This window comes from Delphinus delphis, chromosome 13 (assembly GCF_949987515.2).
Source record: "Delphinus delphis chromosome 13, mDelDel1.2, whole genome shotgun sequence".
NCBI lineage: Eukaryota > Metazoa > Chordata > Mammalia > Artiodactyla > Delphinidae > Delphinus > Delphinus delphis.
Genome location: NC_082695.1, coordinates 9,704,059 through 9,716,815, shown reverse-complemented (window position 1 = coordinate 9,716,815; position 12,757 = coordinate 9,704,059). Strand labels below are relative to the sequence as shown.

General features: G+C 43.4%; 1 protein-coding gene across 1 annotated transcript in view; it reads right to left on the bottom strand.

Moving 5' to 3' along the window:
• Positions 1-12,757, bottom strand: part of CIT (citron rho-interacting serine/threonine kinase) — a 168,159-nt gene that overhangs the window by 143,244 nt on the left and 12,158 nt on the right. Inside the window, exons 3-4 of the mRNA XM_060029296.1 lie at positions 11,340-11,515; positions 6,056-6,157 (exon numbers count right to left, since the gene is read on the bottom strand). Of these exons, the coding sequence (XP_059885279.1) occupies positions 6,056-6,157; positions 11,340-11,515 (278 nt within the window). The remainder of the gene's footprint in view (positions 1-6,055; positions 6,158-11,339; positions 11,516-12,757) is intronic.

Here is a 12,757-nt window from a genome sequence, read left to right as displayed (position 1 = left end):
CCTATATTCTAAGTAACAGCTTCCTTCTGATGGGCAGCTAGCTTGTGAAGCAACCAACACTGGTGAGTTTTGAGACATGCCTGAAAACTGCATCATCTTACCCAAGAGATCAAAACAGCACGTCTCGTTGTCACAATGATCATAAGCTGCTGTATTTCACTAAAACAAAAAACAACGAAGTTATATTTCTTAACTCTCTCCCACCCTCAATGACAGCAGAGACTGGTGATCACACAGGCCATGGGGTCATTGCCTAGAAAAAGTCCACCTCCAAATGACTCCTACATAGGAAGGGAAGTGTCCATGAAATTGCATGACTGTGGTTGAAAGCAAGACAGGAAATAGAACCACAGTTGTGTTAGAAACGGTTTTAGATGTGTCAGTATAAAGGTAATGAGGAAGACCACCAGAGGTTGAGCTGGGGGCCTGGCATCTAACCCCATCTGTTACCTACAAAAGTAGCTGTTTTAACCTCTGTGGCAGACTCTAACTTATCCCCCAAATCCATTCTTCCCTCTCCCACAGTAATAAGAATGTTAGCTGGATACAGGCCATGCAGTGAGACAGTACACACGTGTACACATGCAACGAAGTTCTGGTCAACAAGATGTGAGAGGAAGTGATGTGTCCCACTTCCACATCATCCTGCGCAGAAGGCATTTGCTTGCTCTGCCTTTCTGCTCTTTTCTCCTCCCAGCCACGTGCAACACAGACATGAAATGGCCCAACTTCAAGCATGTCAAAAAGGACAACATTCTAAAGCACAGGAAGCCACAGGAGGGAATCATCACATATGACAGGGTTGCCCCACCCTGCTGGGGGTCTCTCTGTTACATGACCTTAGGCTATACCTTAACTAATACACCCATGTGTGCAACTGGGGGAAAAGACTTTGGGAATGAACAGAGGGAAGCTGATGTAAGGTCCCAGAAGGGAAAGCAGACTCGTGAGGCAGTAACAGCAGAGCACGGGCAGACTGAAAAGACCCACAGAATGAAAAGTATCAGCACAAAGCCAGGAAGCTTTATGAATCTCACAAAGAATTTAGCTACAACAATGCTACAAGTGGTGAGTTGCAGAACAATGTTTTCTTTGTAGAGATCAGCTCCTTCATGGAAGGACCCTGGGGAGGGCATCTGTTAAACAGAACTGAACAGATTTCATCGTGAACCAGATCAACAAAGTACTACTTCCGTGGGCCACCTGATAGAATACACGACTCGCCTTGTTATATGGAACCAGACGTCGAGGGCCTTTGCTATGATTTTCTGTAGCAAAAACTGGAAAGCCACACTCATTGGTATGCAACTACGAATGGGCAATTTCTAACCATCAAAACTCAAAAGGATCCAAATTCAATTTCCTTGCACTGCAATCCAAATTTTAAAAATCTCACTGGGTCTGCGTTCAATTACATACTTGGAGAGCAAAACTCACACTATTAACGTAATACGATTTCCATAATACCTTGAGTACATTTGTATGTAAATCAAATTTCTATGAAATTAATCATGCATTCATCCAATAAATATGTCTTAAGCAATAACCTGGGGAAGCTCTACTGGAAGCAAGGGAGAAATCATCGCTCTCCTGGTGGAGGGCGTAGCCTGGTGGAGACAACCGCCCCCCATTCACGAAGAGGAAGTACAGGCTGCTCTGCGCGCACAGCAGAAGGGAGCCCCTCCCACGGCAGAAGATCCGGGAAGGGTTTCTGGAGGAAGTCACATCTGTCCCAAGCCCAGAAGGAGAAATGAGAGTCAGGTAAACGTGGAAAGAGGGGAGAGTGAGGAGAAAGGTCAGAGGCAAGTTCAAAGAACCAAAGGAAGCTCAGGGTGAATGTAAAGTGAAAGGACAGAGATGTGAGCACTGAGGCTGGAGGCATCTGAGGAAAAGGCCTCGTAAACCACACGGAAGAGTCTGGACTTCATCCAGGGGGCAGCAGGGAGTCTTGAAGGGTTTTAACAGCGCGATGGCTTGGCTGCAGTGTGGAGAAGACCTGGGGAAAGAGCAAGACAGATGGCAGGGAGAACACTTAGGAGACTGTTGCAGGAATGCAGGCAAAGGAAGATGGCGGCCTGGACTCCCACAGTAAAAACAGCACTGGAGGGAAGAGACTGCACCGAGAAATACACAGGAAATGGAATCCTATTTTTTTCATTGATTTTTTGAAAATTTTATTTATTTTTAATTGAAGTATAGTTGATTTACAGTGATTCAGGTGTACAACGGGGTGATTCAGTTCATATATATATATGTTCTTTTTCAGATTCTTTTCCATTATGTTATTACAAGATATTGAATATAGTTCCCTGTGCTATACAATAGGTCCTCATTGTTTATCTATTTTATACATAGTATTGTGTATCTGTTAATCCTAAATTCCCAATTTATCCCTCCTCCCCTTTCCCCTTTGGTAACCATAACTTTGTTTTCTAAGTTCGTGAGTCTGTTTCTGTTTTGTAAATAAGTTCATTTGTACCATTTTTTTAGATTCCACAAATAAGCGATATCATATGGTATTTGTCTTTCTCTGTCTGACTTACTGCACTTAGTGTGATAATCTCTAGGTCCATCCATGTTGCTGCAAGTGGAATTATTTCATTCTTTTTTATGGCTGAGTAACATTCCATTGTACATATGTACTGCATCTTCTTTATCCATACCTCTGTCAGTGGACATTTAGGTTGCTTCCATGTCCTGGTTATTGTAAATAGTGCTGCTATGTCATTGATTTTAAATGTATCTTTGGGGACTTCCCTGGTGGTGCAGTGGTTAAGAGTCCACCTGCCAATGCAGGGGACACGGGTTCTATCCCTAGTCCAGGAAGATCCCACATACTGCGGAGCAACTAAGCCCATATGCCACAACTACTGAGCCTACACCCTAGAGCCCACGAGCCACAACTACTGAGCCTGTGCACAACTACTGAGCCCATGTGCTGCAACTACTGAAGCCCGCGTGCCTAGCGCCTGTGCTCCGCAACAAGAGAAGCCACCGCAATGAGAAACCCACACACCACAACGAAGAGCAGCCCCCGCTCACCACAACTAGAGAAAGCCCACATGCAGCAACAAAGACCCAACGCAGCCAAAAATAAAAATAACATCAATCATATTAAAAATAAAGAACGAAAGAATATATCTTCAATTAAGCAACAACTGCATTACAAATTAATTTAACTGCCAGGGGAGTTTACTACGATTTGTATGTTTCCCCAAACCTCAAAGGTTTAACGATCTAGAGGCACAGTGGAATTTCAGTATGTTATAACACAAATACAGACGTACAGTGCCCTTATCTTGCCACAGGCAGAAGGTGTCTCCAGATTCAGAAATGCTCAGATTTTAGGACGGCACAATGTTGCATATGCTTTGTATTATGCAACACCCTCAGGTAGGGCCTGGGATATCACCCTGTAATCAAACATATTCATAACTTGCAGCAAAATGGATGAACAGTCACTCTAAAGGGAATAAGAGTTCGGGTCAGGTTTTGCTACAAAGCTCAAGTCAGGTCTTGCTGCCAAATAAGTAATAAAATAACTTGAGGTTTTCCAGAGTACGGGGTATTTCAGAATTGCAGACAAGAGACGGTGGATCTATCATCATACCTTAATTCCTATGCTAAGTTTGGATTTTTCATATGAAAACGGTACCCTTAGCAAGCATTTTATTCCAAAGTACTGGAAAAGAGAATGCAGGCAAGGAAATAATTACAAGACCCCACTGGTAACACCCAATTGAGCTACTTAAGAAGGGTATAAAAACCTCCTTGCAGCCAGGCATCAAGGTGCTGAGGCAACCAGAATGCAAGAAAACACTCGTTTTGAGAACAGTCCCATTTCCCAAGATGGTGGGTGGAAAAACTGAGAAGACCATCCTAAGCTAAGGATGCCAATGCCAGTGTCAAGATCCAGAGGGAAGCCCCACAGCCCAAAGACCCAAAACAGGAAGCCCCCTGCAGATGCAAGCCTGTCCTAGCAGAGGAACGGCAGATATTCCCCATCTACAAGGTATTCCAGAAAAGTTATATCCAAGCAGAAGTCCACAGCAGTCAAATCCACAATTGAGAAAAAGAAAGAGACGGTTCTTACCACTGTGACAAGGCCAATTGGTATGGATAAAAAGGGTGACACTGAAGAGTTTAAACTTCTCAAAATGCCCAAATATCACCCTCCCAGAGATATGCTTTGCAAACTGTTGAGCAGTGGGGGAAAAAACCCAACTATAATCAACATGAAAACAACTACGAGTGTTGCTCCTAGGGCCCCGCTGACCATCCTCACTGGCCACCCCAGAGACAAGCAGAGGGTGGTTTCCCTGCAAGAACTGAGCAGGAGCTTGCCGCTTGGGACTGGACCACTAGCCCTCATTCATCTGAGTTCCTTTACGCAGGACACTCAGAATCTGCCATCACCTCTACCAAAACTGACCATGATGGTGTGAAAGTCCCGAAGCATCTCAACAGTGCTACTTTTATGAAGAAGAAGCTGCATGAGATTGGACATCAAAAAGGTGTCTCGACTCTTCGACTCAGAGGAAGAGAACGATAAGATTCCAGAGCAGAGCAAAAGGCAGACCAGAAAACTGTGGAGTCTCAACTTCTGCCAAAAATCAGAGCCCTTCCTAGCTCCAGGATGGCCTGTGTGCTGTGTGGCCTCAAAAACTAACATTATGCTCACACGCTGGTGTGCTATATCATTTGCAGGGCTCCAGTTAAAATGTCCAAAACAACAACAAACAAACAAAGAGCCTGCTGTGTCAAGGTAACTGCTTTTCTGAAGGCTAGCGAATAAATCTGTTAATACGCCCAAATACAAGGCACTCCGCAAGACACAGAGAGCACAAGACAAATATCATGTATGCAACAAATGTGCTAGAACACCAGTGAGCCTAGAAACACACCAAGGTCATTAGTAAAGGAAAGGGTTCCAAGCCCCAGGTGTCAAGGAAGAAAAGCTTCCAAGACAATATTCAAGGAAAGGAAGTTTCAGGACACAGAGACCACAGGTGTGCTGTTGATTCTGAAGGAGCACTTGGTCAGCGCAAGGCCGGTCTCCCAGTGCATCTGTGTGAGAATGTCCTTGCTCAGAAGGCTGGGTAGGGCCAGGGACCAAGGCAAATAAACTGTTTATTCCAGGTCAGAAATAAATGTGTAAAGTCCCCCCAAAATGCCCAGTGGAGGTTCAAGACAAATAGGAATCCGTCTCTCTCTTACCCTTTTCTCTGACGTGAGCTTTACAAAAGTTTATCTCCATTCAATGTAATAGGATAGTCTTGTTTTAAGGGCTGAATCAAGAACAAAAATTGTTTTTAGGATACCTTTTTAATTTTAGGAATCTAAACCCCCAAGAACCTAAACAAGGCCCCAAAATGAATTTTAGCATTCCGTAAGCTATGCTATAGGCACATCAGGAAAAACCATGGCATTGCTCGAAAGAATGAGGCAGATCTGCATGTAGTGACATGGAAAGATGTCAGGGACAAATCGTTCAACGCAAAAAGCAAGCTGAAGAGCAAAGTAGACAGTCATATACCATTTTTGTAAAACAAACTATATACATGTGTTACACGCACAGACATAGAAATATTTTTCCGCAAGGCGTGGTTAAGGGCCAGAAAGAACATACATAACCATTAATATTTGCTTCCTTGGGGAAAGGGATTAGAAAGAAAGGTAGAGCATGTTCCCTTCTATTTCATACATTTCTGCAGCATTTGCATTTTCTTATAATAACTATGCATTATCTCAATTTTTTTAATTTAAAGCAAGATTCTGTTAAAGGAAACAGCAGACTATTTCCAAATAAATGACTTCTCCTTATTGCTCTGTGAGCCACAGCTACAATATCCAGCAATAAATGAAGCTCTTTCTAAATGGGTTAGTTCTTCATATTTAAGACAAGAAGAACAGGAAGACACCTGAAAGTCAGGAAAGCATGAGAAAGAATGAGACGTGTTGTGGGCCACGTGGGCAAGAACCACATTGAATTCCACAGCTGTACTATCTGATTATTGCAACACCAGACTAATTCTAGAGAGATGGAAAGACTCACCAGATAAAGATTATTTTTGTCCTGAAAGGCATACTGCAACCGGGGGATCCAAGGGCTTGTGCTCTGAGATAATATGTTCTGTTCTTCCTCAAAATATGAAACCTAGGGGGAAAAGAAACTGTTTAGACAATTATAAAGAAGTAAGTGTGATGGGGAAAATGCCCTTTGCTTAAACTGGTAATTCTAGTTTTGTTTTGTTTTAAAAAAGCCATCACTTAGCCCAACATTCCACAAATCTCATCCTTCTGCCTACTTTGCTCACCATTTTTGCCAGATCCATGTGTCCAATTATTTACTTAATGTATTTCTTTAAAGTCAACTCACTACTTTTAAATCTAAATCTCTTTCTCTTTACCTTCCCTTCCTGAGCAATTCAGTCCTAAAGCCATCAGATGGAGAAAAACCACCAGGTAAGCATCCACGACAGGTGGCAAGGAGAGCCATGGTGGCCCAGAACAGGGTGACTGGTCCAAGCAAGGTGAGGAAGGTCATCACATGTAGGGATGGCCTAGAGCAGGGCATCTGAACCTACCGAGGGGGAAGCAGCAAACACAGTAGATTGGATGGACACAGGTGCATAAAATAAGTGAAAAATATTAAGGGTGATATCAGAGAAGAGAGTTACAAACATGGAAAGTGTGAAAATTACAATGAACCTTGTGAAGCTGGACTGGACTTGGAAGTGTCGATGTGAACACATGGTTTTCAACATATAGAGATAGATACAGAAATAAACAGAGATGTAAATGTGTGTGTGTCTGTGTGTGTGAAGGTAGGTATACTGCATACATGTACATGTATTCCCTGGCTTTGTCCACTGAAAGGCGTCTGGGAGCAATGACATTCCAATAGCAATCAGAACACCTAGTGCCCAGATCGTGGCCTCTAAATACCATTTTCCACTTAAAAACAAAAACAAAACAAAACAAAAAGAGGTCCTTGGAGAAATGACTGATTGCAGGTCTGGGGCAGGTAAAGTAAAGTGTAAGAGCCTGAACATCTTGCTGTATCAGAAAGCAACACAGAACTCAAAGATGGGGAATATGTCAAAAGGACACAAAAGCCAACCTGAAGAGATTCTTTTTTTTTAATTTAATTTTATTTATTTATTATACAGCAGGTTCTTACTAGTTATCTATTTTATACATATTCGTGTATACATGTCAATCCCAATCTCCCAATTCATCCCACCCCACCCCACTTTCCCCCTGTGGTGTCCATACATTTGTTCTCTACATCTGTGTCTCTATTTCTGCCTTGCTAACCGGTTCATCTGTACCATTTTTCTAGATTCCACATATATGTGCTAATATACGATATTTGTTTTTCTCTTTCTGACTTACTTCACTCTGTATGACAGTCTCTAGGTCCATCCAAGGCTCTACAAATGACCCAATTTTGTTCCTTTTTATGGCTGAGTAATACTCCATTGTATATATGTACCACATATTCTTTATCCATTAGTCTGTCGATGGGCATTTAGGTTGCTTCCATGACCTGGCTATTGTAAATAGTGCTGCAATGAACATTGGGATGCATGTGTCTTTTTGAATTACGGTTTTCCCTGGGTATATGCCCAGAAGTGGGATTGCTGGATCATATGGTAATTCTATTTTTAGTTTTTTAAGGAACCTCCATACTGTTCTCCATGGTGGCTGTATAAATTTACATTCCCACCAACAGTGCAAGAGGGTTCCCTTTTCTCTCATTGGCCAACTTGGGGACAATTTGAGTATAAAAATATATTATGACAGGAATGGATTGTAACTCACTGACAGGAAAATGCAAGTCCATACAGATATAAATAAATTCATGGATTGAAAGTTTTATGAGAAACAGGTATTTCCATAGTTTGAAAGTATCTCCTTCCAAAATATACGTATGTAATTACAAAGGGGAAAGGAGTTAACTCCACAGTGGAGAAGTGTGGCAGATACCAAAGTGACATCCTCAGGAATGTGACAAACTGAAATTGAGACTCACCTGTTGGGATGCAATGAGAGGAACAGAGCATTCTGTCTGTGATAATCCTGCCTGAACCTGAATCTCAGCATGAGCAACATCAGACAAATCTAAATTTTACAAAATAACTGGCCTACAATCTTCAGAGTCGCCAAGGTCATCAGAGTCCGGGAGAAATGAAGGGACTGTTCCAGCCTGAAAAGACTAGAGGGACAGGACAACTAAATGCCACGTGGGATCCTGAAGTGAATCCTTTTGTTCTAAAAGACCATGGAACAAACTGGTGAACCCTGAGTGGGGCCTGAGGATTAGATGGTGGTAATTTTATGATGGTCGATTTCCTGATTTTGATGGTTGTGTTGTCATTCATGGGAAAACGTCCTTATTATAGGAAATGTACTCTGAAGTACCTGGAGATAATGGGGCATCGGGTTGGTGAGTGATTTTCAAATGGTTCAGGAAAAGGAAGTTGTTGATACTATATGTGATAGTTTTGTGTGTCAACTTGGCTAGGCTCTAGCACCCAGTCATTCAAGCCAACACTAATCTAGGTGTTGCCGTGAGGCTGTTGTGCAGGCGGTGGTTAATTTAGTAAAGGAGGTTATCCTTGATAATTTTGGGTGTGCCTCATCCAATCAGCTGAAAGGTCTTAAGAACAAAACTGAGGCTTCCCTGAGAAAGAAGAAATTCTGCCTCAAGACTGCATCACCAGCTTCTGCCCGAAAGCTTCCAGCCTCTTGACCTGCCCTACAGATTTCAGCCTTCCTAGTGCCCACAGTCAGGTAAGTCATACACATATGCGTATGTATGTATAGTCAATGTGTACATGTATGTATATTCAATGTGTACATGTATGTATAGTCAATGTGTATAGATAGCATGTATCATATATATATACTATAGAACCTTGACTGACACACTATACTTGTGACTTTTCTGTAAATTTGTGACTGTTTCCAAGTAATTTAATTTTAAATACACCTTCTTCCATTTCGTTCTAAGAGTAACATCTGTGAAAGTGCCAGGTTTGGATATGCCAGTTAATATTGAACTATTAAATGTTTTAAAATAGTTCTGTCCGTGTACTGCCCAAAATCATCATGCACACCACCAGTTTAACCTCTAACACATCTGGGAAACACCAACCCAACCCCCGAAATCTACCGTGTGGGATTTGCTGATCCTTCTGTTTTCCTGGCACACAAAAAGTGTTCAGTGAAGGCTGGCTGAACAGAAGGGTCTGCACCTTCACTTGCTTATCACTGACGCCTCATCTGACCCCTGAAGCTTCTATTAAATCAAATGGTCTCTGAGGACCTCTTCCAGTTTTCATGGAGCTCTGGGCGGGGTTGCTGGCTTCTCCTAGGCGACAGGTCTTGTTCACAGGATGCTACCTCTTCTCACCTCCTCTCTGGCACTTCCTTCCCCCAACTCCCTGTGCTGACTTCTCTTCTCACACCCTTCAATTCCAAAGCCTCACCATGGCTCAGGTAAGGAATGGGTGGGTGGGGTTAATTAGCTCCCGGGTGTGTGCGATTATTAAATCTCCCAGCCCACGCCTCGCAAGGGGTCATCTCAAGTCATTCACCTGGAGGAACGCACGCCTATGTGAGTGTCTCTATCACTTGCCTGCAGTATCGTAGACACTGAATTTGCTTCCTTTGATATGCACCATTTCCCACCTGAAATATAAGCAGCACAGCCTACATCTAAGGCCTCTTCCAAGGACCTAGGAACACACCAGACACGACTGGTGCTCAGCAGGTGTGGCCTGATGACAGGTGGTTGTTAGGTGCTGGGTGGCTGAGTGGGCATCTTCCACGCCTCTCTTCCGAATGATTTGCCACGTCCTGTCATTTGTCCTTTCTGTGAAGTTGCCCACATTTCATTCCTGAACGCACGCCACAGCTTTCCTGGATGCTGACAAGCAGCTTCCTGCCCTCCCCTGAGTCTCTGACTGGAGACCACACAAAGTCACTTAGGTACTCAGACCCAGATCCCAGCCGCCTTCTTCCAAAAACCTACGTGATCCCCAAACGTCTCACAAATTAAACTGTGACTCCGAAAAGCAGTTCTTGGGGAGGGTGAGTTACTATTTAATGGGTAGAGTTTCTATCTGGGATGATGAAAAAGTTCTGCAGAAGGACAGCGGTGGTGGTGGCACACTGTGAATGCACTTAATGCCACTGAACCGTACACTTAAAAATGGTTAAAATGGTAAATTTTATGTTGCATGTATTTTATCACAGTAACCAAAAAGGGGTTCTTGAGGTTTCCCACCAATCACCCCCTCCCAACTCCAATATCCTTATTTCTCCCCATCTCCCAGTCTATTCGTTCTAAACCACTTAAACAACAAAAACAAACACACACATCTGCGTAGCGTTCTAATCCTCACACCTCCAGAACGGCACACATGCCACACTTCTACCTGGTACATTCTCGTCACTTCTCTCTGTCCGGAGCCCATGCTCCCTCTCAGCACTGTGAACCTTCCCTAACTGTCTCTGGCTCACCCACACCTCTCCTCATTCTATCGTTCATGAATTTGCTAACTGCTCCCTCTTCTGTGATGCTTTAGCTCCTAAGTGCCTGCTTTACGGATCTGTGCTTTACCTCCACTTTCCAAGGCTGTTCTAAAACCCTGAAATTAACAGCCATGGAGCTTCGATTCCTCTTGCAGGCTTCCCACGGTGCTGGGTCCATTATCAGACACATGATGTGCACCTGAACATGGGTAACTAATAAACTGCTGTCTGAACACCAGGGCTGATGGTCACCTCTCTAGAAACGAGGCAAATGAATCAATACTGTCTGGAAGCAGCAGCCTTGTTTAAAAGAGAGAAAAACACCACAACAGGAAAGATAACTTCTCACCTGCTCTCCAACCAGCAACTCCCTAGCCATAGAACAATTTAATTTCTTCAGAGGCCTGTTTTAAAATCAAATACACGTGCCCACAACACAAATATATAAGATGTGTACGAAAGCAAAGGCTATCTGACTCACCCCATAACATGCACATCTCTGAATCCCCAAGGGATGGTCATGAAAGATCATCTCCAATTCATTAGTGAAAAGGCCAAGTTAGTTCTGAATAATATGCAACTATAAAAGCAACTCAGGGGAGCTTGTCAGTCTTCAAAATTAGTCAATGTCAGTTCAAGAGTGTTCAGACCTTCCTGGCTGTGCCACCATAATTAACTAGAGAGGCAGAGGAAAACTGGCTCCATCCCAGATGCCAATTCAGCAGATCCTCATCTCTGCAATGAACATGCTGGTACAGAAAGGGGGAAAATGCTGTGATGTTAAACGCTCCTACCTGCTCCTGGGCCAGCAAAGCCTTCTTCTTCATGACTTTCATGGCATAGATGTCCCCGGTCGCTTTCTCTCTGACCACCTGCACTTCGGCAAAGTTACCGCAACCTACCACACTTCTCCCTTCAAAGTCCTTTGCTGAAGGCTGGAGCTCCTGCAACTCAGCTACGATGTCAGAATCTGCAAAAGACGGAAGAGTGACTCCTGATCCATAACGTGCTTCAAATACGCGCATCTTTATGAAAGCGAAAAGAAAGGAAGAAAGAAGAAAGTGTTGCGATGTCTTCCCTAGCTGTCAGGAGACACTTAGTCACTTTCTCGTCGTCGTGAATAATTATAAAATCAGCATAAAAGTGTTTTCCTATGCTAAGTTAAAATTAAGGGCTCCAGAAATTCCAAAGCACAGTTTCCATGGCAGCTATGATTTGAATCCTGTAGACGTAGAAAATAGGGGAAGGAGAACGGAAATCATGCTTTTCTTCCTCTCTGGAGGCTGCAGGGCAGTGTGTGATCAAAAGTTCTTACCAGCATTTAGATCAGTTTATAATGGGATGTAAGCAATGTGATCCCCATGTCAGTCGACTTTGGAGTTGACTTCCAGATCATTCCATTCTGACTACACGTGTCCTGCTCAGTTTTATCCCACTAGCCCAAGTCTTATCTCCCTTGGATCGTGTCAGTAAATACCTTCCTGGCCTTAATATGCAGCAGCGCTACCAAAGAGAAAAAAAAAGCCTGAGCCCAAGGAACCAAATAGAGCCCTGACCCTGGTCCTGCAGAGCTGACGTATCACACACCTGGATGGGTTTGCAACTATCTTTTTTCTTGGCATATAGTCTATTCCTTCTCCGAGTGCAATCTCTCAGTTGGTGTCTTCATCTGCCCTGACTGCTTTAACAAAACACCACAGACCCATGGGCAAAGCGGCTTAAACAACAGGCATGCATTTCTCAAAGTCCTGGTGGCTGGGAAGGCCAGCAGACTGAGATCCTGGAGAGAATCCGCTTCCTGACTGATGGACGGCCACCTTCTCCCTGTGTCCTCATGTGGCAGAAAGAAAAGGAGCCCTCGTCCCTCTTCTTCCAGGGACACTAATTCCATCATGGGGGACCACCTTTATGAATTCATCTAAACCTAATTATCTCCCAAAGCCTTCACATGTTGGGGGATAGAGCCTTAACATATGAATTTGGGGGATTGGAGGAGGGGGCGGAACAGTGAGAGATTCTCAGTGTTTAAAGTATGGACTAAACGGGTGGGAGATTTGGAATCTAACATATATTTATTTAACAGCACTAAGTTGGGGCATCACTGGATTTGCAACAACTCTAATGGTCTAAAGAATAGAGTGGAACATAATTATTAGAGAAATGCAAGTCAAAATTACAATAAGGTATCACCTCACACCAGTCACAACTGCCA